At 38.6% G+C, this 27957-nt stretch overlaps 2 protein-coding genes across 5 annotated transcripts; both read right to left on the bottom strand.

Moving 5' to 3' along the window:
- Positions 1–1234: 1234 nt before the first annotated feature.
- ACTR8 (actin related protein 8) lies at positions 1235–17263 on the bottom strand. Of its 3 annotated transcripts, none has more exons than XM_036218617.1 (13): positions 17019–17259; positions 10774–10944; positions 9417–9527; positions 8669–8773; positions 8224–8397; positions 7613–7706; positions 7287–7419; positions 5853–6006; positions 5041–5136; positions 4424–4564; positions 3199–3463; positions 2330–2493; positions 1235–1514 (listed from the first exon to the last, which is right to left on the bottom strand). In XM_036218617.1, exons 1-13 carry the CDS (start codon positions 17163–17165, stop codon positions 1371–1373), a joined length of 1899 nt encoding a protein of 632 aa, XP_036074510.1. In that variant the 5' UTR covers positions 17166–17259; the 3' UTR covers positions 1235–1370. The 3 variants fall into 3 exon arrangements, with proteins under 3 accessions (XP_036074510.1, XP_016011839.1, XP_036074511.1); XM_016156353.2 differs by having other exon boundaries at positions 17043–17254; XM_036218618.1 differs by having other exon boundaries at positions 1388–2103; positions 17019–17263.
- Positions 17264–18224: 961 nt separating this feature from the next.
- SELENOK (selenoprotein K) lies at positions 18225–24241 on the bottom strand. 2 transcript variants are annotated; one of them, XM_036218620.1, is made up of 5 exons: positions 24118–24241; positions 21098–21188; positions 19753–19836; positions 19033–19119; positions 18225–18778 (listed from the first exon to the last, which is right to left on the bottom strand). In XM_036218620.1, the coding sequence occupies exons 1-4, from the start codon at positions 24134–24136 to the stop codon at positions 19038–19040; spliced, it is 276 nt and encodes a 91-aa protein (XP_036074513.1). In that variant the 5' UTR covers positions 24137–24241; the 3' UTR covers positions 18225–18778; positions 19033–19037. The 2 variants fall into 2 exon arrangements, with proteins under 2 accessions (XP_036074513.1, XP_016011848.1); XM_016156362.2 differs by lacking the exon at positions 18225–18778 and having other exon boundaries at positions 19029–19119.
- Between the last annotated feature and the right edge of the window lie 3716 nt (positions 24242–27957).

Here is a 27957-nt window from a genome sequence, read left to right as displayed (position 1 = left end):
TTGTGTGGAAACAGCTCAGAAACATAAAATCAATATAATCAATATTGTATAAATTTGTTAACTTTAAAAATCAAAGAACACATGATTTTCAAATTGAAGGCACACATTCCAAATGGTACTAGCAAGTTAAAATTTTGTTACACTGTAGTCTCCTTTGTTCCTAACTTACTGGGCAATTGGGATACTCTTATACAAAATGTTTTCATACTAGCATTTCTCCATGTCCTAAGACTTCTTTCCTTATTCTATATCCCACTCTTATCTTCACCCCTTAACTATCTCTACTTTTGTCCTTCCCCCACTATGACCCCCATCTTCAGTTCTCGATTAAGTGAAATGGTGGAAGCAAGTGTTAGCAGGGACCGGCAGGAATCAGGCCAGGTCTCTGAGCCCATGGGCTGTGCTCACTGACTGGCTCCTGCCTCCTGACAATGTTTTCTCTTCCTCTGGCCAAGGGCTCAGGTTTCACTAGGGCATGGGCCACTGGTGGTAATAGCTGTCTATATTATTTAAACTTTGCTTCAGAATTCTGGCAGATTAAGGTCAACCGAGCATAATGAACACAAAGAACTCCAAATGCCTTCACTGGGTTCTTCAGGTAAAGGAAAACAGGGACTTGATGAGTAAGTCAGTAGTAATTATAGCAATCACCATGTTTATTTGTGCAACACAAGCTAGCAACTCTAAATAACACCTGAATCATTTCTATTTAGCTTTAGGAAGGAAACGAATTTTCCTTTTCAGTTTTCTGTTTTGGTCAAATGATGATTGTTTTCTTTCCCCAAGCCCACCCTAGAGTATGTCCAAAGCCAGCCAGCTCAGCCTTAACTCTCTGCCTCTGCAAATCTAGACCTGAATGAGCTCCAATCTCTTTTGTAATCTAACAGAAAATGAAAAAGCAAAACAAAACTTTTTTTCCTGTTAGAAATTCCAAGAGTGCACACGAGTCACATCACATGTGCTTGTTGTTCTAGACAATAGGGAAAATGTAATGCCCATACAATTCTTTTCACGATTCAGGTCCACAAGTCACATGCTCACCCCTTATAGTATGATGACACTCAGAAGTCACCTTAAATAAAGGGCTTCACCAGCTGAGAACCACTGAACAGCACCATTTTACATCACAGGGGAGTTTCTGAGACCCTGAGAAAGGGGCAGGAGAGCTTACCACATTTTTTCTCAAATGTCTTGACTACAAAGAAGCTTATAATTTCACACCAATGTCATGTCCTCAATATAAAAGTTAAAAATTCATTTATTTTCCATGAAACGTAAGCATCTAGGTCAATAAGTTAAAATACATATATTCGGTAAGAGTCTTTGACACTGAGGCTTGTTTTGGGTCTCCCGCAGTGACTTCTCCCTTTTCACCACACAAATGCAGCTCGCTCCCGCAGCATGCGCACACCGAAACGCTGCCATTCCCGCTGATAGACCCACAGTTCCTGTGTCGTGTCCAAACAAGCCAGCACTGCTCCCCCTTTCCATGCAATCAGCCGGGGATCCATGTCCTAGAGAAGTGATAGAGGTATGTCGGCACAAGCAAATAAAATGTACACTTAATCAGTTTCTTGAATTTGGGAGTGGGGAAAAGACCCTGCTGAGTCAGTATCTAGTAAGCCAGATTCTCAACCTGCGTTAAGGACCCATGCAGGACCCATGAAATACTGGCATCTTTCTGTTTCAACAGACAAGAAAACTTTTATTTTTTATTTCTGAAGCTGCTACTATTCACACTATTATTCTACAAACAGCCTTTGAGGTAGAACATATATATTAGGAAGTAACTTATTTTGAAGTTTGAGTAGAATAAATATATCTTACAATCCCTCCCTCAGGATTTAAATTAAATAAAAATATTCCCAGAAATTATCAGTGAGATACAATGAAATATGGGCACAATCTGTTTTTAAATTCCTAGATTTATATTTCTTTTCAAGATAGTTCAAGCCTATAAGATCCTTAAAGATCACCTGGCCCAGGGACCAGCAGCAGATCCTCAATATGAAAGAGAGATGATGTGGAGTTGTTCTGGCTGACAGTGAGTGTGCTCCTTGCTCCACCATCCTTTTACCGAGGGAGAGGTCAATCCTGCTAGTTCTGGAAAGCACAGCAGGGACTAAAACCCAGGAATCCAGCCCCAAGGTCCAGAGTTCCTTTCACATCTGTGACTTGCTATTAATTTTTCCACTTGCCCCAAACCCTCAAGAACTCCCCAGACACAAGCCCACAACTTCCAAAATTTTATCTGTCCATATACATTACAATTAGAAATAATCAATGCTGGTTTCATTTGCATACAGTCCAACTTGCACCATGAACATACCTTGGGCCTTGTGATCACTTCTACATTTTCAATAATTCGCCTGAATGAAGGTGGCATTTTATTGAGAATTCTGTGCTGTAGAAATTCTTGAGCTTTATGAAACATCAAACCACCTCCCACCACCAGGATGGAGCTGTACATCTTCTTCTTGGTATCATCGGATGCTGAAAAGACAGTGATATCCCTTCCACACTTTTTCTCCATATCCACCACCACCCGAGGCCAAACCACCACCATCTCTTGGACAAGTGCAAGAGCCTTCTCAAAAATCTCTCTCCAACCCATCCGCAACAAGCCAGAAGAACCGTGCAAAACACAAATATGAGCATGTTGCTGCCCCCACCCCACTACTTGGAGCATCAGGAACAAAATCTCTAAGAGGGCCTAAAATTCCAAAACAGCATGTACTCACTTCTCTAGCCTCATCCTAACCACAATGGCCTTCAACAGGCTTTTTCCTTTGCCTAGAATGCCAGTTCATCTGTGACTGGCTAATCCCCATTCATCGCCCAGATCTCTTTCAAGTGGCTTTTCCTTAAGGAAGTCTTCCCTGACTCCCACCCTCCACACATTCCATTACTGAGTAAAAATCTCTTATTAAATCCTTCAATCAGAAGCTCTCAGTCTGCGCCCTTTCGCTTAATTTGTTGCACCTGCCATAGATGTAATTTCACATTTGTGTGATAATCCGACTTATTTTGGTCTTTTCCAACAAGGCCAGGAACCGATTCCCAGCACCTGAAAATGCAAGCACAATGTAGGTGCTCGATTGTTTTTGAATAAATATGCTAAGCTACACTGTACAACCACACCTTTGCTTGAACCAGTTCATTCAAATGCTATCTCTCGGCCTCCCCGAATGTGCTTACAACAGCAGTCTATGCTATGAAGGATGGCTTTATCCAGGCCCAGGGCTTTCCCTTCAAACAGCGAGATGGCAGTCTTCCTGGACATCAGTGCGGTGAGGGCCTCCTCAGAATCATTGCCAGCCATCAGACAGTCTCCCTGGGAGGATCCCAAATCCATGTCCTGGGAATGGAGTCTTTCTGGAAGATCAGAGGACTGGCCACGAAGATCCCCTTCAAATCCAATGGGTTTAGATGCGGACTTTCGGTCAGCAGTAGCTTTGGCAGACTTTAAATCAATGAAAAGGACCATCAAGTAGATGGTATGACTACAACAGAACACTGTTGATATTCTCCAGTTAGATTCCAAAACACCCCGTCCCCCAACTACTATACACTACTATAAAACAAAGGCCTGTTCTGTTGGTTGGTGCAAAGAAGAAATACACCATTGTCTACAACCAACTGGCTGGTACCCACTCCCAGATAACCTGAGAAATGAGAGGTGGTATACAGAAGATGAGAATGTGCAGCCAATTCCAAAACAGTCACTGGCTGGTATGGCGGGTCTCAGATCTTTACTATTATTGGTCGGATTTTAAAATTGTGATGTCAGTGTGGACGAGACTTTCCCCACCTTGAACTGAGTTTTTAAGTGGAGTATTTCAATGGAATTCTGGAGCTGGTGACAGTTATGGAATTCTCATTTTCAGACCAGAACTAACTACCTCATGCTCACCTGTGAGACAGGAATACTAAGACTAGAAAAGGCTTACAGCTCTCTTCTCTCCACCGTGGGCTGCTGTTTTGTTAGTAGATAATAGCTTTACTCTGTGCCTCTGCCTCATACATCCCATTACTGGGGTCAGCTTTGGATAAAGGAATTCAGCTCTCTGCCTATGCCACACACCTCTCACACATTATAATTAAATAGCTGAGAGACTATTGCAAATATTTACTATAGGTAAATACTGAAAAATAGAACATGTAAGTTAATATAACCAGAAGGAAAGTAACTTCATTAAATTAACTTTAAAATGCATGGATTAGTATTGTGAAAATTGGATTAATGTCTGCTGAATAAAAAAATGTGTCATCCAGATTTTAAATTTAGACTTCATCTATAGTTCTAAAAACAATATAGCTTTAGTATCCTGTCAGACTGCAGTGACTACAATGATCCATTAATTATGGGCAAACTCTCCTGCAGGACAAAACTGTCTCCTCTCACACTAGGATCACTACGAACCTGTTCTTGCTTGCTCTGGGTGGCCAGCAGGTAATGTTCATCATGAGGATCCTCAGGGTCACCCTGGGATCTGTGCTGCAGAGTTGTCATCTTTTGTCCAACAATTCCAAAAGTTGCTGGGTAAAACAAAGCCATTGGAGCCTGTGCATGGAAGGAAAAGGATAATCGAGCCAGGATATTGCCTCTTGAAAATAATTCACCCATTCGGTTTTGTTCTTCTAAAAATAAAATTAGATTAGATCCCAGAAGTTAGACTGGATAATAATATTTTCTTGAGGAAATAGCATTATTTCTTCAGTGCAAGACAGGCCAGAAAAGTCACTTGTTATCCAATTGAATGCTTGATAGGTCATCAAAGAATCTCAAAGCAAATGTAAAGTAAATACCTAATAATCTACTTTATAATTACCTAATAAGAATGATGCCTTTCTCTCTAAATAAATCACATAGTGCCTAATTAAAAAGATGGTCCTCAGATCTGTTCCAATTTGGCTTAGCGAATAATCTACAACCAGCTGACATTCTAACCTTAAGGTTTACACCTACTGCATATTTTCTGTCTGACTGGGTTTGGCTGGCTTTCTTTCTACCTAGGAAAACATATACTGATATGTTACCTGGAGTTTTTCATCTCCTAATCGAAACTGGTAAAGTAGAGCAGGGGAATCTGGATGTCGAATCTGAAACTCATGGTCCTGAAGTCCAGAGATGTCCTAATTCCAGGAAAAGATGCTGTCAGTGAATCAGTAAAAGTGTATGTAAACTCCTCAAATTACCATGAAGCCTCTGAACCATCTAAACCTTACCTATAAAAAGACTGCCCTATAACTTTCTACCACTCTCACGGGAGCTAAATAAAACACGAGCTCAATGATAACTTGCTGCTCTTTTAACATTTGTAAAATTTCCACCATCTGCATTTTTTGTTTTCTTTGTTTCTGATAAACAATAGTACAATGACCTAAATCAATAAGCAAATAAATGCCCTCAATAACTGAGGAATGTTACCTAGTCTTATGTTTCTCAAATTTTTTATTCAGAATTACATTACTTAAAAAAGGTGGGGGGAAAAGGTCTAAAATAAAGAGTATAAAAAGGTAGGAATCCATACATAGCAATGATTAAATGCTGACTGTTCGTAATACTAAGAAAATGCTTCGAATGGTGCCATTTTATTAAATATGTGTACCTATAAATTTACCTGCTATTATTCATTACACCTAAAGGTTTCTTTTCATCCTTTATCAGAATGATCACAAGGCCTATAGAGATATCTTCTAAACTCTCATTCCTTATGGGTTTCAGCTTCAAGGCTTATCAACTTAAGTTGAAATGGTAGCATGGTATTATTAGCTTTAATTGCCTTTTAAATATTTTAATCTCACCCCCCCCAAACGAAAACAATCATCAGTTTAGATTTTGCTCCTACCTGATCTAAATGACAAAAAGTTTCTTTTAGGTGTTGCAAAAGGAGGCAATCCATTTTATTTGTTAACTGGCATTCTCTGTAAGGGAATCCAGCTCGCTGCATCAGCCAGTAAAAACATCTTGATACATCGGATCCCCCATATGCCAGACAGAGCCTAGAGTTAAGAGAAAAGGGCAGATGGGTAATCTGTTGGTTAAGAAGGTACAAAGGATAATTCAAGAACTCAGTTATGCAAGGTAAAACACACCAAGTGTCAAGAAATGTTTGTTGCAGCAATAAATTAAAGAATGAAAGAACAGATGGATAGATAGGCTGAAGAGAGGGAATGCTAGAAAAAAAAACAGTGGGGCACCTAGAAGCAGTCATGCTGTTCGCAAAAAAGTATCCAAGAAACAGAAAATACACTATTAAATCCGGCTCATTTCCAAGCCAATACATTTACCATTTGATAGCTGTTTGCCTATGCATATTCATCAGCATATAAAGATGGCTGGCACTGACACAAAAAGACAAACTTAGGGAGAAATCTTAGAGAATACTATCTACTAACTCAACTTGTCTACAATTTGGAAATACTACTGCTACATTATTTTAGCAGTTGGAGACATGAACCCAGTGTTTTCTCCATACCCTGAGAACCACTGGCATTACACAATATAACAATGGATGAGCCACATTAACTCATACTGGGTTTTAGAATGTATTGTGACTTGGGGTGGGAGGCAACAGGTAACTTTTCTCATGGACTGCTTAGGCCCTTTTAAAAGTTTCTATACCTTGAGATTCAAACTACTTTATGTAAAAAACAAGAAAAATAAAAGCATCCTGAAAAAGCCATCCTGGGAGCACAAAATCCTGCAGAGAACCCATATGTACACTACCCGAGTGTGTTTACCTGTGTTGGGCTTGTCTCAGGAAGGACAAGCAGCAAACCTGTTCTCGATAGTTATTTTATTAACTCTTGTATCAGGAATGACTACCATATCTTGACCACCATAAAGCTACTCATCATTCATTGAACACCATTTATGACAAGAAAAACAAATATTCAAAAGGCTAGCTAGCTAAAGAACACAAACTTGAAAACCTGTTTTCTCCTATGTGACACCTAAATAAAGCTTTGCTGTGAGTGTGGTTGGTTGGTATCTTTAGGCCAGACCACAGCAAAAAACAGAGCTACCATACACCCTTCCTCAATGGGAAAGCACACAACACATAGCTGCTGATGTGAACTTATATTAGAGAGCTCCAAAGGGAAGGTTAGAATCATTTGTTTATAGCCTTGCTAGAATCTGTGCTTCCACAATCTTCTGCTTTCCTATGCAAAATTTGAACATATAATTCCTTATAAATAATTTCTAACTTGTGACGCTTTACAGGTGAGCAGACTGTGATGGAAAAGGAGTGGAGAATGCCACCTCCCAAGTTCCTTACCGAGTGTTCCGATGAGAGACCCCATCCTCCACACAGCACACACTTGTCTTCTGGTCCCCAACATCTACAATACATGTGCTGCTTAAACCACTTCCAAAGGTGGCGCACACAGACTCCTGATGGACCACAATCCCTAAAAGACAGAAGACAGAGGAGTGATCTGCTGGGGAGTAGTAGCACTCCTAAGGCAAATAACTAACTGAAGTCTAAGAATCTCTGGGCAAATGTTCAAACATTTTTAGAAAGCAGTAAATTGGATTAACTTTATCAGTAAAAAAGAAAAAGATTCTCGTTTCAAGTAGGTTTCACCGGATTATCAGACATACCTGAAAACCCCATCTTCATAAGGATCATATTCACTAATTCTTTGACATGTTGTTTATTGTAGATATCAGGAATTAACAAGATACATCTGTAATACTAAAAAGAAGAACAAAGAAAAAAAGATTAAGTGGTTAACACTGAAGTTGGGTCAAAATAAATTTCATCACACTTGTCTTCAGGGAGGATCTTCTCTAAAGGAGTAACAGCAATGGTTGGAGGCCCAAAAGTTCAAACCTTTCTGCTATCTTTTGAGTTTTATTAAAAACAATAACAACAAAAAAGAAAAAAAAGAAAAAAGAAAATGTTGAAGTATTTTTTTCTTTGAATTACTTAAACTTTGTGATTTAAAAAACAAGATAAGTGGTGTGTCTGAAAAAGAGGAAGCATAAACATAAGCGAGCTTGCCCGCCTGCACAGCAGTAAACAGAGACATTAAAGAAACATACAATAAGAAAAAGAGAAAGCACTTAAAGGGGAATTCAGTGATGATATCCTCCACGCCTTAAGGCGAGAATGCTTCAAGGACATTGTATTACAAACAACTCAGTAAATGTGCACTTTCATTGACCAAGAATCTTTAAGGCAATCCAAGTACCTAGGAATATGAGCTCACCTTTAAATCTTTCAGTGGAATTTCCAAGTATTTTTGTATTGCATGAGACCATATTACTTCAATATCTGCTAGAACAGCTGTAAGGGAGCCCCCAGGCCCTGGGTGAATATTTAACTGACCTCTTCTAATAGGCCAGTGAATATTGTAACAGTCCAATGGATTAACATACAGGGCCTAGGAAAGATAGGAAGATGAACACATTGTTAAAACTCTCAGGATTTTCTGAATTCACATTGGACAGTCTAAGGCCAGAAAACATCATTAGCATTTGCTAAATGTTCTAAATGTTGAGAATAGATTATTTAACACTTCAGGAGCCAGTGTGACTATCCGGTCTTCAAAGTAGGATTATGGAATGCTAAGGAAACAATAACTGGATGGCAAAGTAAGTGAATTTTAGCACTAGGATCAGGTTTTCTTCTTCCATTTCAGTGTAGTGTCCTACCTCTTCTCCTACCAAAAACTCAGGATGATGAGATGTGCTTGTCCACTTATTTCCAGAACAGTGGTCTAAAATCGCAGGTCGCATCTGCTTGTTGTAGGCGCGTGCCTGAAATGAAAATGCACCAGAAAATTCTCTGAATTTTATGCAAGAAAAAGGAGTGGGAAGAAAAAGGGGTGGGTGTAGTGTGAGTCCTCTTTTCTCCTCTCTCTCACAGACCAGATACAGTGGCAAATTTTAATCGCAAATCCAAAATATTTGGCAAAGTATTTGGTTACAAAAGGAGTCTTCTTGACCTTTTCCACAATCTTGATTTTTCCTATGATTTTTAACACCTACGCTGTGACTCACAGCCGGTCCAAAATTAATACTGCACTCCATCTAAAGTTGAATACAAATGTATATATCATACTGACTTACATCCATTCATAATAGTATTGGTTTATCATATTAAAATAACAAATGTGTTAAAAATACAGTTTCCCACCAAGATCCTGGAATTATAAATTATACAGTTAAGACTGTAAATTTCCATCAACTTGCAGTAAGAAACACCACCTTAAAAATTATTTCTTGCCTAAGCATTTGTGACACTAAATCAGGTATTACATAGGTGGTTATGAATGGTTTTTCTTCCTGATTAGAGGAAATCCCATCTTGCATTTGCAAAATGAAATAGGGAGAACAGATGAATGGCATTATGCTGTAACAGCTGTGCTAAAAGAATAAATCTGAAGAGTTGAGACTGGACCTGTTCAGGGGACACAGGAATCCGTCTTGTACCATTTGACATCTTTTTAGACCATATTGCTTGATCCACCATTTTAAGTCCATTTTGTCTCTGTTCATTACTTTCAGGTTTCTAGGAAAAAAGAATTAAAGATGAGCAGTACAAAGAATTTAGTTAAAAAGGAAGGCAATCTAGCAAATTACTAATTTAATGCAGCAATGAAAAATGCTCTCTTGTCAACAAGCAGCATTTCCTTAATCTGTCCTATGTATTAATCTTTAGAATTCAAAGTAATCTTTTTATTATTATATTAATAAAAGAACCCTCACTATAAACTGCTGCAAAAATCTATAACTTTGAGTGACTTTGGGTTGATAAAAAAATTTTATAGCACTAATCAGAGCATAGCTACTTTACGTTTACAAAGTATTTCAGAGACTCTCCCATGTATGTGTATATATATATATATATTATATATATATATTATGCTCATGTTTATAATTTTGTAACAATGTTACATTCCTTCATGTGGTATTCTGCTTAATTAATAAGCATTTATGTTATTGTGATATTGTAAAGAACATATCCATAAATTTTTTGTAGAAAAATGTTACTTTTTCTTTCAATTTTTTTATTCCTGAAATTTATTCCCCAAAGTAGGATTATAAGATCCAAAGATACAAATAAATTTTAAACTCTTATACTCTTAAGTTATATTTAAGCTTTGAAATAAACTTAAGTATAGACTGCTGGTTATGCTAAGAACTGGAACCCTAAAGCTTACTATCAGAATTACAGAAACTGCATCTTTGATTTAAAAATTAAAAGTGGATTACAATGTAATATACATATTTAACACCTACTACAAAAATAAATTTCTCCTGATAATAACCATTTGAAAAATAAAGTAAATATTAACTGTAAAGAAATACATTTTATGCCTTTAAATTATGGCTTGACCTAAGATTGTAGTGTTTATTGTAGTAATTCAATTTGCTCATGAATTGAAAATGTGAGCTCAAATTAAACTCTAAGTATCTGGAAGAAATAAGACAGTAGTCAGTTACTAGAGACCTGAATGCATGATTTTAAGTGAGTGACAATTCTGTATCTTCCATTAAAGATCACCTTCATCAGTATGCGATTCATCTTCATGGGTTAAAAAAAATTGGATTTACTTTTTTTTTAATTATTTCTTTACAATCTAAAATTGCTAGCTCAGATGAAAAAATTTGTAAAAATAAATGATGCTACTACTTTAAAACACATTAAAGCTATGAAGATGTTTATTCAACATTACTGCGTAAGCCTGAATGTCTAAACCCTCTGATGGAAACAACTTTGGGCTTTCTCTCCAAGTCCTCCATTTCTGACTCACATTTAGTCCCTCTCTTAAGAGCCAGTTGTCCTTGTATAGGGGCTGCCCTTGTTGTTTGTGTCTTCGTGCAATGACATGTGGAATGCTGGCAGGAAGTGTGTCTGTGGCTCGACCAATCCTTAAAGTTGTCGATCCTGGATGTATGACAACAATGAAGTTGCTCTGGATTTGCTGCAAATACAAAACAGAGGAGTATGACATTATTAAGTAATATGCAGGTAATGAGTTAAATAACATAGATAACAGCCTAGACTAAGAAGTCAGTTTCTTGTGATGGCTATTAGACTCAAAGGTATCGAAGAATTCAGTAAAGAGAGTTTTTTGAGAGGCATTCAATTACTGCTCTCTGCTTGAATACAAATTCGTTTTGTATCTCCATGTTCCTATAATCTGACTCACAATACATAGCCTAACAAATACTTATTTAAATAGATGGAACCATAATTATCCAATGGGGCATTTCCGTCCCAGGTACTATGGATACAATGGTGACTAAGTGAAAGTCCCAATTATCAGATAACTTTCTGTTTACTAAGGAAGACAAACAAGGAATAAGTGTAGGGAGAATACTAACTAGTGAAGTGCTGGGTTCCTTAAATCTAAATCACCTAAAGGTCCTTGTAAAAGAAATAAACAATAACACTGACCCTAAGCTTTCACTAACAATTTTCTAAATCAGAATCTCCAGAGCCTAGGATTCGGCATTTTTCAAAGCTCACTAGGTGATTAGTATGGCCACTCAAGTTTAAACCCACTGGTTGAGGGAAAAAATTAATGTAAAGATAAAATTATTTTGTAACACTGGAAAATAAGGCTTTATACCTTCACCACTTCAAGTGTGGGCATAAACTATTCTGGTTATTGCTTTTAAAAACATTTTACCCTTATTGATTCTGTACTATTTACCTAATCTGGCAAGAGTTTGATGTTGCAAAGCCAGAGTTCACAATTCTAGACTCCTAAATCAGAAAACTTGGCTGCAATTCACAATCCATTCTTGGGAGATGGTGAACAAGGACTAACAATATGGTACGAATCAGGATAGTGGAGTAATGACTGTGGATTTTACTTTTAGATGATAATTTTTTTAGAACTGCAATTCTCACAGGGGCAGAATATAATCTGAATCACCACGTAAATTTGTAGAGGGACCCATAATTTCAGTGGGGAGTTGGGGAAGGAAAAGGACAATCTCTTTGACAATAGGATCCCTCTGTTAAAAACCACCACTTTCCAGCCTGACTCCTTATCTACTCTGCTCTGCCCTTGAATATACAGTTGTGTCTTCTTGGCACGTTTCCATTTAAAACATTTTCATACCTTGCCGATAAGATAAAGTCCAAACCTCCAAGATCAAGGCCCTGCCTACTTCTCTAGCATTACTCCAGAACCACTTCCTTTTTGGTCAGTACATCCCACATACCACTTCCTGAATATTACTGCTTAAGGTATGAAAGAATAAAAAAAACGATTAAGCAAATAATCATACAGGTGCCACAAAGGATTTGAAAAAAAATCAAAGGGTGTTATATAACTGACTGAAATTAAGGAAATGTTGCTATGGCAGTTAAGGACCCAGGCTCTAGATTCACAGATTTGGCTTCAAATTCAGATTGTGCCAGTTCCTTGCTCTGGATGAGTCCCTACCTTATAGAGTTACTGTGAGAATTAAATGAGTTGACTATGTAGCTCAGGGTCTGGCTAATTCTTTCAAAGTTCTCCACTGCCTTTAGAAGAGACCAGATTGAATTAACACCTGAGCCTCAAACTATTCCAGAAACTTCAACAGGATGGAAAGCTCTCAACCTCATTTTATAAGGCAGCCATTACTCTGATTCCAAAGCCAGACACTTTAAAAAAAAAAAAAAAGGAAGAAAGAAATTGGAAGCTGATACCCCTGATGAAAATAGATGCAAAAATCCTAAACAAAATATTTGCAAATTGAAATAAGCAATATATTAAGATCATATACCATGACCAAGTAGGATTTATTCCTAGGATGTAAGGTTGGTTCAATATCCACAAATCAATTAATGTGATATACCACATTAATTTCCCATTTGCCCTGAGAATACTTGCTGTCAGTGCTTGTGGCTGCAGTGTTTGCCCTGAGATAACTCGCAGATTACAGTCTTAACAGTACCCTGAAAGTTTGCCATGAAATATCTTGCTTTTATTATTTTCACATTGCTTTAGTATATTGAAAGTCTTTGGAAACAAATGACATCATTCTATTTATAGTCTTCTGTTTTTAGTAGTTTGATCACTGAAAATGTCAAATCCCGAAAAACATAGCATTCCTACACGTGTTAATAAATCCTGGTAGCAAGCCTCACTTTTCTTTTTCTAAAGAGGAAATGGGTTGACAAGTTGAAAGGTAAAACATCATCTATCAATAGATGCAGGAAAAGCATCTGACAATATCCAGCAACGATTTATGATGGAAACTCTCAGCAAAGTGGGAATAGAGATTACATACCCCAACATAATACAAGCCATATATATGACAAACCTACAGCTAACATCACACTCAAAGCTAAAAGTGTTTTCCTTAAGATCAAGAACAAGAAAAGGATGTTCACTTTCACCACTTTTATTCAACATAATATTGTAAGTCTTAGCCAAAGCAATAAGACAAGAAATACAAGGGATCCAAAGGTAGAAGTAAAACTGTCATTACTTGTAGATGACATATTACATAGAGATCCCTAAAGACTCCATCAAAGAACTACTGGAACTGATAAGTGAATTCAGTAAAGTAGCAAGATACAAACTTAATATTCAGAAATTGGTTGCATTTCCATACACCAATAATGAATTATCAGAAAGAGAAATTAAGAAAACAATCTCACACCCCTCACCCCGCCAAATCCTATTTACAAATGCATCAAAGGAAAAAAAAAAAAATACCTAAGGAGAAATTTAACCAAAGAAGTAAAAGATACAAATAAATGGAAGCACATACTGTGCTGATGGATATGAAGAATTAACATTGTTAAAATGTCCAAACTACCCAAAGCAATCTAAAGATTCAATGTAATCTCTATCACAACACCAATAGCATTTTTTTCCAGAACTAGAACAAATAATCCTGAAATTTATATGGAACCATAAAAAAACCCCAAAGAGCCACAGCAATCTTGAGAAAGAAGAACAAAGTTGGAGATATCACAATACCTGATATCAAACTATACTACAAGGTTCATAATAAAAACGGCTTGGTACTGGCATAAAAACAGACATATAAATCAATGGAAAACTACAGAGAGGCCAGGAATAAACCCATGCTTATATGGTCAATCTATGACAAAGGAAGCAAGAATATAAAGTGGGGTAAAGGCAGCCTATTCACTAAATTGTGTTGGGAAACTGGACAGACACATGCAAACAAATGAAAACTAGACCGCCTTCTTACACCATATACAAGAATACACTCAAAATAGATTAAGGACTTAAAGTAAGACCCCAAATCATAAAACTCCTGGAAGAAAACATAAGCAGTAAACTGGCATTGCTTTTAGTATTGTTCTTTCTGATACACTGCCTCAGGCAAGGGAAACAAAAGAAAAAATAAACAAATAGGACTACATCAAACTAAAAAGTTTTTGCATAGCAAAGGAAACCATCTCCAAAATGGAAAGACAACTTACTGAATGGGAGAAGATATTCACCAATGATACATTTGATAAGGGGTCGATATCCAAAATTTATAAAGAACTCACACAACTTAACCACCAAAAAAACTAACAAGCCAATTTAAAAACTGGGCAGAGTACTTGAATAGACCATTTCTTCAAAGAGGGCATACAGATGGCCAATAGACATATGAAAAGGTGCTCAATGTCACTGATTATCAGTGAAATGTAAATTAAAACCACAATGAGATATCACCTCACATCTGTTAGAATGGCCATCAACAATAAATCAACAAATAAGTGTCCATGAGGATGTAGAGAAAAGGGAATCCTCATGCACTGCTGATGGGAATGCAAATTGGTGCAGCCACTATGAAAACTGTATAAATGTTCCTCAAAAAATTAAAAATAGAACTACCTTTTGACTCAGCAATTCCACTTCTGTATATCTACCCAAAGAAATCCAAAACAGTAATTCAAAAGGATATACGCACCCCTATGTTCACTGCAGCATTTATTTACAATACCAAGATATGGAAGCAACCTAAGTGCCTATCAAGAGATGACTGAATAAAGAAGTTGCGGTACATAAATACAATGGACTATTACTTGGCCATAAAAAAGAATGGAATCTTACCATCTGCAGCAATAGATGGACCTGGAAGGTATTATGCTAAGTGAAAAATGTCAAGACAGAGAAAGACAAATTCCAGATGATCTCACTTATATGTGGAATCTAAAGGACAAAATTAATAAGCAAACAAACCAGAAACAAACTCATAGATAGAGAACAAGCTCACATCAAACCCAGATGTGAGGGAGGTTCGGAGGGTTGAGTGAAAAAGGTGAAAGGATTAAGAAATACAAATTGGTAGTTACAAAATAATCATGGGGATGTAACGTAATACACAGGTAATATAGTCAATAATATGGTAACAACTATGTATGGTGCCAGGTGGGTACTAGTCAGGGGGATCATTTTGTAAATTAAATAAATGTCTAATCAGTATGCTGTACCCCTGAAACTAATATAAAATAACACTCAATGTCAACTGTAATTGAAAATTTTTACAAAGGGGTGAGAAGCTGAAAGGGGCTAAGAGGTTCACATTTCCAAGAATAAAACAAATAAGTCATGGGGATATAATGTACAGCATAGGGAATATAGTCAATAATATTGTGATAGCATTGTACAGTATCGGATGATTGCTGGACTTAGCACAGTGATCACTTCTTTAGATCTATGTTGAATAACTATGATATACACTTGAAACTAATATGTTAGCTATATTTTAATAAAAATCTTCTTTTTAAAAAATGAAGAAGTCAGGTTCTCTGGCTTATATGACATTAATGACCCTGCTAAAATCTCCAGTCTCATCTCTTGCTCCCTCTTCTTCCTCAATTCCAGACATCCTGCTCTCCAACACTATATATCCTCTTATTTAGCCCAGATCTCTTCCATGCTGTTCTCTCCTTCCTTGAGATTCCCTTTTCCCTTGGCTAACTCTTAATTATGTTTCAGGTCAGTCCAGATGTCAGCTCCTTTGAAGAAACCATCCCAGACCATCAGCGCTGTAGGAGCTACCTGCCAGGTGTGCCCAATACTTTCTCATGGTCCTCTGCATTAGCCCATCCCACATCATGCTGATATACCTGTGGCCCCTACTCCCAACTGTGAGCTCTCCTTCCTGCCTTCCCCTCAGAGTGAGAGAATCCTAAAAGGTGGGAACCAGCAAGGCCCTTACAGACCATCCACTCTGCTAGATAAGTGGAAAAACTGAGCCCTGTGCAACAGTAATAAACACCCTGAGGGCTTACCTTGTGCCAGGCACTGTGCAACGCATCTTACAGATGCCTCACTACTTAGGTATCATTCTTATCACGCCTACCAGTAAGGAACCTGCCTCAGATATCTAATATGAAATCCTAAGCATTTAAATGCCTCCTGACTTTTTTCTGTGAATTGTGCATTGCCTTTGCTAATTTTCCCATGGGACTGTTGGTGTTTTCACTGATTATTAAGATTATATGTACAAAGGCTCTCAGCCTGCCAGGCTCCTGCAAATAATTTCTGGTTAGTATGACTTAAAATCTTGTTCTGCTTTTGACAGACAAGCTCCTAATGTCTATTTAGACAAATGTCTACCTTTTCCTTGCTTTTAAGCTTGAAATGACCAGAGATTTCCTTAATAAAGACAAAAGCCTAAATTCTAACTATCCCTTACAGGTATACACAGATATGCCCTGTGAGCCAGGACCAGTTAGTTATAAACTACCCGCGACCACTGAAACATCACAGCAACCGGGGAGGTCGATAAGATAGCCCTGTTCTCGTTTCACGGACGGGGAAGGTGGGGCTCGTACGGCAGCTGATGGGAGTGCGCCGTGGGGACGAAGTCAATGGCCTCGGGACGAGCCTGCCTGGCCCTGCAGCGCGCGGTCCCTCCTTGCCCGGGTGTCCCAGCATGGAACGACCGGAGGGGAATTAGCTCCACCCTTTACACCACCCACGAAAATGGGGGCCCCTAGCCTTCCATCGGTCTCCAGCCTCCCCTTCCCAGCCAGACCCAGCAGCCGAGATCCGAGGCTAGGGTGCCAGGCCCTCACCGAGACCCGCCCTCGGCGCCTAACCTCCTGCAGCGACTCCGGCACCAACGCGGGCACAATGGGCCGCTTCACTCCGCGCTGCTCCTTTTCCTTCTCCCCGCCCTTTTCCTTCCCGTTCTCCGCGTCTCCCTTCTCCGCCTGGGTCATCTCTGCTGGCGACCCCTGCGAGCCCCGAGCTCCTCCACTGCCCTGCGACCGCCAGAACACGAGGGCCTCTGCGCAGGCGCAATCTTCCGGCGGGCTGCCCACAGTCAAGATGGCCGCCACAGAGTCGCCGCAGAGAATTCAGACACGGAAGGGCGGAGCTGTAAGCTGGGAGCCCGGTTGGGAGCGAGGTGGGTGTGATCAGGTAGATGTTGCTGTGATTGGTTCTGGAGCTATTGTCGAGTTTACCATGAACCAGCCAATGACCGGTATCACATCTCTTCCTCACCTGTCTTTTCAATATCCAGATCCCATATAGACTCCTATTTCTCCTCATACTTCACTGGTCATGCTCAGTCCAGCCTGATTTTAGGGTTCTCTGGAGCTAGGTCTCTCTACACACTCCTTGCATGATGACTTTATCCAGTTTCATGGCTTTATATATGAAGATAATTCCCAAATACATTTTTTCAGTGTAGACCTCTCCCTGAGATCCAGGTCAATATATTTAGTGTCTCCACTTGGATGTCAACAAGGCATGGTAAACTATGTCCAAAATGGAACTCTTGACCCCCTTCCCCACAGCACCAAAAACAAAAACAAAAACCCTACTCCCACTGTAACCAGTTCAGTAATTATCACTTTGATACATCCCCACTTCTTGGCAAAGAGGGTTGAATAAATACTGATAAATGGATTTAAAAAAATGCTTTTATATGAACACTTTGCTTTCAAAGCCTGCTAAACGCTAGAAGTAGAATTATATGTATTATTCACTCTTCCAATAAAAATTTCAGTGCCTATTACATGTTGTCACTGTTGAAAGTATTGGGGTAAAGAAGATAAAATCTCTAACCTTATAGAGCTTTCATTCTGGTGAAAGAATGTGAGTTACCAACATTCAGATGGAAGTTAAAGCCAACAGGCAGTATCCTAAGAAATGGTTTAGAATTCAAATTCGTGAAGACAGCATTGAAGTCCATGAACTTAAAGAACACCTAGTAAATCTTCATTTCGTAGCTCAGTTGTTGGTTATGGCTTTATAAATACCCAATAATTACATGTGGTAGCAAATCAAATACACTGTATTAAAGATGCATGGGACAAATACATTTCAAAATAAAAATCCAAGAGCACAGGTATTATATGCATGCTATTGAAATAAATACAATGTGATTTATTTATAAAAGAAAACAATGAACATGTACAGAAGTTTAAAAAGGTGACACTAATAGTACTAAATACACAGCCTTTTTTTTCCTTCGAATATAATGAAAACACAAATTCAGATTTTTTGTTTTCATTATATAAAGATGAGAAATCAGATTTGTAACCTAAAAATATGTACTTATTAAAACTATATTAATACTTTCATAAACTATACAAAAAGATGAGACAAATATGTGCATTTATAGAACTGCATGTCAGTCATGCTGGATCCCTGTGAGGGAATTCCCAACATGACCTCATTCATCTGTGAGGACACAGAGCAATCCATGTTTAGGACATACACATCCATCTACTTGTCCAGCATGGTCTGCCCTCCACTGCTTGATGGTTTCCTTCTGCTGTGAATGTGCATGTCCAGTTGTCTGCTTCTTACAGCAGACATTTACCTAAAAGAAAAGGTTATAATAATTAGTTGCTAGTTATTAATTTGGATATGTATGAAAAATTCAACAATTGTTACATGTTATAAAACCTGTTCAAAAGACATTTTGATAAAAAGCCAATGGATTTTTCAAGGGTTGCAAATAATGATATCCAAGTAATTAAACATGTTAGGCAACTTCTGTTTTCCTTAACACCTTCCTAAGGAAGCATTTTCTAAATGAAATCCCTGTAGAATAATTTGAGATTTTTAAGTTACCTTCCTCATCCACCAGCCATTGGAGGAGGATTAGGACCACGCAGATGATTAATTCTACCCATTCTTCTGGGGGGGTTTCCTGGTGGCCTAATAAAAGAAAAGTTTAATTTTTACTGTTTAGTAGACATTATTTCAATTGGACCCTTTTCTTTATTTAAAAGAAGAACTACCATTTAGGACAAAAATGCAAACCCTTATAGGGAACCAGACACAAAAAGCACATGAGGAAAGTGCGCCAGGCAAGGACTGTGATGAACTCAATAGCATTTCCTGCAAATGCCCAAGAGAAACCCAACTCCAGCTGATTTTTGTCTCATGGAAACACAAGCCTAACCTAATGCTGGCTCAATCTTCTAAATTTTTCATTAGCAGTTGGAAATTGAGATTCTAAAATATGAAATCTCTAGATTTTAATGTTGGCTCTCAGTTTTCATCCTTTAATTGAAATATATCCCATAGGATATTTGATGTACATTTTTGCTTTGCCAGATTAACTGATTATCAAAGCAGAGGCAACTTAATTTACAGTAATGCATTAATTTTGTGAAATAGAATTTAAACCTTTAGTTACCATGAGGCTGCCTGCCTGCTTACTTATCTATCTATCTATCTATCTATCCATCCATCCATCTATCCATTCATCCATCCATCTACCATATCTAATTTAACTGAAATTTACAGAGAAGTAAAAACATCTATTATCAAGTTAAAAAACTATACCCTCTTCCATCATCATATCTGGAATCAGACGAGTTTCCGTAGCCTCTTCTCTTTTTCACATCTTGCTGAAGCAGAGTTTTGAAACTGAAACAAGAGGCAGAAAACAACAGAAGTACTACTTTCAACATTATAAAATGTATTTCCATGGTTTCAACTATCACCTCTGTGAGAGGACAACTGATTTAGCTCCAGATCTGTATTTCTTGAAGCCATTTGTACAACATCATCTAATGCAAGCATATCTTACAGAGTCTCACTTCTTCGTTTTTCTTACTTTGCTGATAACTCTCCTAGATAACTTCCCACATTTCCTCCTTTACATCAGCTGTCAGGTCCCAGAACCTGTTTTTATAGTATTGCACATTCATTACTCCTATATTTCCCCTGCTGACAGCCTACCTAACATTACCTTGTATGTGGGGTAAAAACTTTGATCCTCTCTTGTCCCATTATATTTTTTCATGGAACTGACTCTTCTATTTTACCTTTTCTAATTTATGCTACATGCAGCCATCAGATTACTCTTCTAAACCAGAGATAATCAAATTAAGTGTAAAGATCACAGACTGATATTCAAATTTCTCGGCCACCTTTCCTGTGTTTCTTCTACCTGGAATAACTTCCTCTGATGTTCACCTCCCACAATCATTCCTGCCCCAATGCCTCTTATAGTATAAAGATATTTACTAATTTTAAGGTCAATGAAGGGACTGTCTCCCACATCTTTGCATCCCCACAGTTCTCTGCCCATGAAACATTCAAACATATATATTCAAATTTAGGATAAGACTTGTTAGTGGTTGATAGATAAACAATTTTCATAAAATATACTGCATGTGAAAGACCTAAAAATGCATTTAACTAAGGACTGCTTGAAATTATAGTGGTTTAAATTTTTGTCTCCTCTGTATTGATTCTAATTCTTGATTAAACAAAAACTTTATTAACACGGGAGCAGTTTTTTTTAAAAATCAATATCTAATTCCCCTTGTTTACTTGTTGTATAATATTGAATACCATTTGCACATACACACTAAAGCCGGGAACAGTAAAGAGAAGGCAAGGCATTATCATTCTGGCACCACGGCTGCAGGCTGATATGGTTACCACCAAAGCTAAGATATAGTCAAGGTTAATAACTCAACTAACATTCATAATCATAAGATGTCTGGTGGAGGCTTTAGCACTACACAGTATTCATTTTCCTTAGTAAAGCTAGTAATAATAATAATAATAATAAAAAAACTGCTCAGGAAAATTGAGTTTGTTTAAGATATACAACATAATGTACCTAATGGACTTCTGGAAACTTAATCAGGGCTACTAAGAGCACTACTATACTTACAACAAAACCACGAACTCAGCTATTCCCCAAAAGAAATCTGTTATCAATGATAATCTCCATGGGGATTGACTCCGACTGTCCAACACTTGACCTACAGACAAGAATAAAGAAATTTTAATTAGTGTTATAAATCCCTGACACAAGACACATTACATTTAATCAGTTACATAACAATCATAGATTCAGTTTTCAACTTGTGTATCATTCCAAATGGTCAAGGAAAGGAGAGGTCTTTTATGTGTAAAACATTTTAAAGAAGAGTTCAAAGAAGTAATAAAGCTTTGTATCTAGCAGTCATCCCTTTAATACATCAAATGTTATCCTATAGTTTGTAATTTTGGAGGGTAACACTTCAAGTATTTTTTCTTTCATTACTATGGTAAAACATATACAAAAATTTACCGTTTTGACTATTTTAAAGTGTACAGTTCTATGGCATTAAGTATATTCATATTGTTGTACAGCCATCACCACTATCTCCAGAACGTTTTCATCTTCTCCAACTGAAATTCTGTACCCATTAAACATTAACTTCCCATTTCTTCCTTCCCCTAGACCCTAACAACCACCATTCTCCATGAATTTGACTGCTATAGGAACATCACATGAAGAAGCATACAATATTTGTACTTTGGCGATCAGCTATTTCACTTAGCATAATATCTTTAAGGTTCATCCATGTTGTGGCATGTTTTGAAATTTCCTTCCTTTTTTTTTTTTAAGGCTGATTAATAGTCCATTGAATGTGTATACTACATTTTGCTTATCCATTCATCTATCGATGGACACTTGGGTTGCTTCCACCTTTTGGCTACTGTGAAAATGCTTCTATGAAGTTGGATGTACAAATATCTGTTTTTTTCAAGTATTTTGAGGAAACAAATCAGTGACTATAAAGAATGCTCACACCAATTCCATTTTCCTAAATGTGTTCAAGGTATTTTTCACTTGCAAAGCATCTTGCCTATATAAAAATATTGTTTACATATACCTTTACAAGTCTTTAGAATCAGTTATAATAAAATCTTTATAAATCAAAGAATCTCTGTGCTCTAAGTACTGAAGAGAATTAGGCTTGGTCATTAAAATGACCACTATTTTCTGTAAAAGGATGCTGTTGATTCTAATTCTAGACTTCGGCTTTATTTAAAGCTAAATGGATTTATTTTTCAAACTACTTTAAATAATAGAAGCTACAACATGAAGTTAGTACTCTATAGAGTTTCGGCCTTATAAATCAAGAGGTCAGAATATTTGGGGAGAAGAGCTGTCAACTACCTTTCTCTCCATTTACCCAAGGACTTCTCCATGCTCATTTCCACCCCTCTAGCCAGGGTTTTACTTTTCCATTTTCCTTGACCAGTTTACTTTCAGGTATATCTACTCATAGAGCTATAGAGAAAAAAGGGATAGACTTAAAGACAGCATGAGTGACAGGCTTGGTTCTGCCTCTTACTAGTTCTGCTTCCTTGGCTAACATGATATTTTCCTGAGAAAAAGTATTCCAGGGTTAGCCATATAAGATTGTTGGGGAAAGAAAGTCATTTGATAGTAAGAAATGTTTTGTCAACTGTGAAGTGCTGATAAATACAGTCCTTCTAAAAATACAAATCTCTGGCATTCTTCCTTTGTGATTCGAAAGAATCTATTGGATGCACTTGCATCATCCTATCTTGCTTTATTCACTTTCACTCTTAGTTTCTGAAGGCAGAAACCTCCCCTCCCAATATCCTTAGAAGGAAATAAGTTGCTTGAATGCAACTGGCATTTCTCAACTATAAAAATGAGATAAAAGGCCCTAATAGATCCTTTATAGCATTTATGAGGATCAAATACAATAATACATACACAATAAGACACATAACAAATACAAAGAATTATTCAATAATGCATAAATAAAAGCTGCCAGCCTTAATCACAAAGGATAAAATATGAAGTTTGCAAGTTCCTAAAACGAAGATAAAATTTTGATTTTTGTGTGTCCATCAACTTACCTATTTCAAAGATTTTTAAGTAGGAGACAAGGAGAGAGTGAGACTTCAAAGATCAAAGAAATACAAAGTCCAGGCAGCCAAACCACTTCTCCTGACTATCTTAATTACCTCTGAAGATAAACAGATGATTCAAATAGAACCAGAACCTACTTCCTGTGATCCATGAACTGTTTGTTAAGATTGCACCAACACATTTGTTTCACCTGAGTCAAAACAGGTGGACAGGCAGTTCTGGCCTTGCTCTGACCCAGTTATGTTGTGTCTTTCCATTTTCTTTGTCACTGAATTAAGTCTCCCTGATTCTCAATTCTGGAATAATTAACTTGCTCTAGAAGGAGTGGTGCTTCTTCCTGTGCCCCCTGAAATAAGGACAAAAGACTGTAGGTATAACTAGATACCCTTTCCTGGGAGAAAACTAAAAACTAAAGCCCACACAAAACTTTTATCTAATTCCCTCAAAGTTATAGAAAGGCAGTATAACTAATAACAGCAAGGACGCTGACATCACCCTACCTCGATTCAAATTCCGACTGAGCCATTAACTAACTTTGTGATCCTGGGCAAGTTCTTTAATCTGCGCCTCAGTCTTCATTCGTAAAATTGGGAAAATAAAATACTACCTGAATAAGGCTGTTACAAAGACTGAATGAGTTGATAAGCGAATAAGGCTAAAACAGTGCGCGAAGCGCAAGCGCTACGCAGATAGTGTTAATGTTATTACTATTTCGGGCAGAGACGCCCGAAAGGAAAGACCACTGTCGCAAGGCCCACATCAGAAGGTCTCCAGGAAGACCCTAAGCATCCCGCACAGCTGTCACCATGGAGACCTCGGCCCTTGCCTCGACCGCTTCTGCGCGATGCGCTGACGTGCCGCAAGCCCGGGCGATGTCGCCTGGCTGTGTGACATAAAGTCCACGAGAGCCGCGAGGGGCACCAGGCCCGGCGGGCGAAGATGGAAGAAACCCGAGATCTGGCCTCCCAGGCCGGCGGTCGCCCCTTTACCCGCTTCGCCCAGCTCCAACTCACCGTTCGAGATGTAAACCATCTTGCTTCTCCTTCCCCGCCTCCGAGTGACTGGGGCCTGACCCCTCCCGACTTCCGTATCTCCCTCCGCGACCGCCTTTTAACGTCACAGACTACATTGAACAGCAGGGTGACAGAAGAGGGAGGTGGACAGAGCCCATTGGCCGGGGAAGCCACGCTATGCACGGGCGTGTCCGCTTCGTCACGCGGGCGACGACCAGCAAAGTGGAGGCTGACGTGTAGGTGGCCAGATACGCTGTTTGCGAGACACGCTGTCAGCGCGCGGTTTCCCGTCTCCTTTCGGATTTGAGTTTGCGGAGCCTCTTTGCACTGCCGCGCGGAGAGAAGCCGCTTTCTAGTTGTTTGATAGGCCCAGCGTTGGGGGAGGCAAGGCTACCACGCGTGTAGTGGCTTGGAGAACCGCTAAGGAAGCATAAGAAAGTTCCTCAGAATCTTCAAGACATGTTGATATTTGAGGGTGTGGATGGAAGTGCCTTTGAGCTGAGGCGGTGACCAAACTTTAAAGGAGCTTTATGGTCAAGCCTTTGGGAATACACAGACAGACACCTACTGGATGTATTTATTCTCTTTTAAATAAGTGTTTCTGCTCTTGGTTCACCAGAAATGATTGCGTTTTTTATCTGCTGTTGGTGAGGCAGCTGAAAAAGCAAGACCTTTCTTCTGCTTGTTTCTTGATGGCCCCTGCATGTTAGCACTGTAGAGGTGGCAGACAAGCAAGATATTTCCTGGTCATTCATTAAATAAAGACCACATACAATGTGCTGATGTATATTTACTCTGCTTCACCCACTGGGTTACTTCGTGTTTCCTTAACATGTCCCAAGGCCTCTATATTTGGCTGTTCTTTCTGTGTGGAGTCCTAATTGCTGCTGCTTTTTTTTTCCAGTTCTCGTGCCATCTCATTAGAAAGGTTCCTAATCAACTTATCTAAAATGGCATTGAAAATTATATTTTGGAAATAATTATGTTTTGCATTTAACAGTGTTAGTTAAGATTGCAAATATGTTCGAATATCTGGAATAATTAAAGATTTATCTTCGTGCTGACTCTTTTGGGAGCATTGTCTCCCCAAAAGTGCTTAATGTAGGACAAGACAGCATCCTTTGCTTCATTTAAATTTTTGCAGAACAGTTATAGAGGACCATTTTTGCAAAAATATTGACGAGGAGGTCATTAATGTTTTCAAAGACCTTAATTTGGGTCATGCAGCCATCGTTTCTTAACCTGCTCTACTCCAATTGCCTTCTAACTGAATCCCAACTTCCACCTTTACTGGCCTTAAGCAGTTTTTCGCACTGCAGCAAGAGTGATCTTCAAATGGGAATCATCTCGTTCACTTGTCTACAACACTGAAATCTTTATGATTATTTTCTTTATAGTACTTACAACAATGTGAAATTATCTAATAATTGGCTTCCTCTCTCTCAAGAAAACATGACATCTAAGAGTTCAGGAACTTTACCTACCTTGTTCCCTTTTGTATCTTCAAGGTCTGTCATAGTCCTTAGCAAGGAGTAGGTACTCAGGTATTGGTTTGGGTTAGGGGTAAGGAAAGAGAAATATCTTAATAGAAGTTCCCTAAAAATCTCCCCAAGCACCTAGGGAGGAAGGGACTCCTTTGTTCCAGACACTTATAAGCTATCTCTCCCTCTCCATTCTTCTATCTAGAACATTTCTTCCTGAGATTTAATGCAGTGATTTCCTAATGAACTACCTCTAGTAAGAGAGGAGCGGAGGCATCTGAAAGAAAAAATAGATGCAAAAGATAGGGCCTGCAGAAATAACCAACTCAGCTGTTTAAAACCTCTCTCTTCCCCCATTCTGCCCTATGCTCTTCAGTTAACATGTTTTTCACAGCTGCATCCCCCACCTCAAGGATTCTCCAGTCCCTTCCCTATCTCTGTAGCTGTATAGGAATGTGAAGACTGTGGAACTGTTTGCTGCATTACAACAAGAGCTCAGCCTTATGATAAGGAACCCACTGAGCGGGGGCAGACATCGATGAATGTTGTTTCCTGTCTGTAAGCCTAGGAGTCCCATTTCTTTGTTCAAGAATCCAATAAAGGTGCTGATAACACCAAGGATCTGGAAATTCCCCACCCAAAGCTGCCCTCCGCACTCTGAGTAAGGAGGGACATGTAAAACCTCAGACAAAGGAATCACACACCCCTTGCATGGACACCACGAGGGTATATAAGCTGTAAGAAATCTAACCAAGGGGAGATAGTGCTTTGGGTTTGTTAAGTGTCCCACGCTCTCCTTCCTCTAACAAAGTTGTCTGAGCATCTGAATTCCTCTGTCAGGAGTCGCTTCCTAGCCTCTCCCACTCTGTTTCTTTTTATATTAAGCTGCCTATTTTATCCAAACTTGCCTCTTCCCTGCATCCAACCTTTGGTTTCTCCCTGCTACCTGACAAATAACACGCAAGGGCTTCCCTGATACATTATCATAGGTTTATTTCTATGACTTCTAATTTCTTAAAAACCCTTGTTTTCTTCCTTTGTTGCTTCTGCTCATGCTTTCTTCTCGATGGGAATTTTCCCCACCTCCTAAAATCTAATCTATCCTTTAAGGGGAGGCATGTGCCTATCAAAATAATGACTGTAAAAGTACCTTGTAAATTGAAAACAAAATTATATAATTAGTAGTAATGTAGGGAGGAGGCAAGAAAATTAAAATGTTAATCAAGCCACAATCAGAGACTGCTTGCTATATTCTGATCAGCCCTGCAGCCTGGCCAGGAGGACACCTTCAGAACAAAGCAAGATTTCTGCTGGGATTGCTAACAACCCATTCTTCACACCTATGCAGGGAAAACAGAAACCAGAATCTCATTCCCCTCAGTCTAAAACCATGGGGAACCTATGGATTAAAGACTGGAAACTGCCAGCTGGCCTTTCACTCTATGTATTTCTTACCTTTTCAGGCTTCATACTCTTTCCCTTCCTCACTGTATATACATATCAAAGGAAATGGGAAGTACGAAACGATATATAAAATGAATTCCCTAAACACTCAGGTATGGTCCCTCTTGGTATCTTTACTCTGTCCCTCTCACTGGCTGCCTCTAAGAGGAGACCACACTCTGTATATTAAGGGTGGAAAATTTTCAAGTGAGCCTGTTGTGGTGCGTTCAAATCTAAGACCCACGGAGCCAATTGAGATTAATTATGAGCCTTTATTAGCCGGCAGGCACCTGACTCTCTACCAAGCAGGGTTAGAGGAGATCAGCCCCGGGTCTTTGTTTGAGGCAGTTTTATAAAGCCTTGGACTACATTTTAGAACAAAGAGAGAGTAAGGAAATTACAGAAAGCAGAAGTTAACCGTTAATGTCCTTTACAAAGATAAATGTATCTGGGGAATTGCTAGATCAAACATAGCCTGGTAGACAGTCTTGTTATCTGTATCTTGGAATGTTGTGCCTCTTCCTGGGACTTTGGTGTCTCAAGGAATCACCTCCTTGTTACTGATTTACTGGGAAGTCTTCACTCTTACAATTTCAAAAGAGGCAGATCACAAAGCCTAAAACTACATTAAACAAGTAAGCAGTTTACAGAAAGCAGAAGTCGACCATTAATGCAATACAAATACATCACCTCGTACTACACTCTAGTTAATAAGTGAGCAGATTACAGGAGCAGACACTGGCCATCTTCATATCTTATACAATACATTTCCTAAACCCACACCCAAACAAGTAGGACAACTTCTGGTATCTAAAGATATTTCTTCCCAGTAGCTGACTTAGCTAGTTGGCTCACTTTGAAGATTTTCCACCCTTAACAAACCAACTTTTACTTCTGTAATCTACTTGCTTGTTTG

This window comes from Rousettus aegyptiacus, unplaced genomic scaffold (assembly GCF_014176215.1).
Source record: "Rousettus aegyptiacus isolate mRouAeg1 unplaced genomic scaffold, mRouAeg1.p scaffold_m13_p_4, whole genome shotgun sequence".
NCBI lineage: Eukaryota > Metazoa > Chordata > Mammalia > Chiroptera > Pteropodidae > Rousettus > Rousettus aegyptiacus.
Note: the sequence above shows the minus strand (reverse complement) of the source record. Positions and strands in the feature narration are given on the sequence as shown.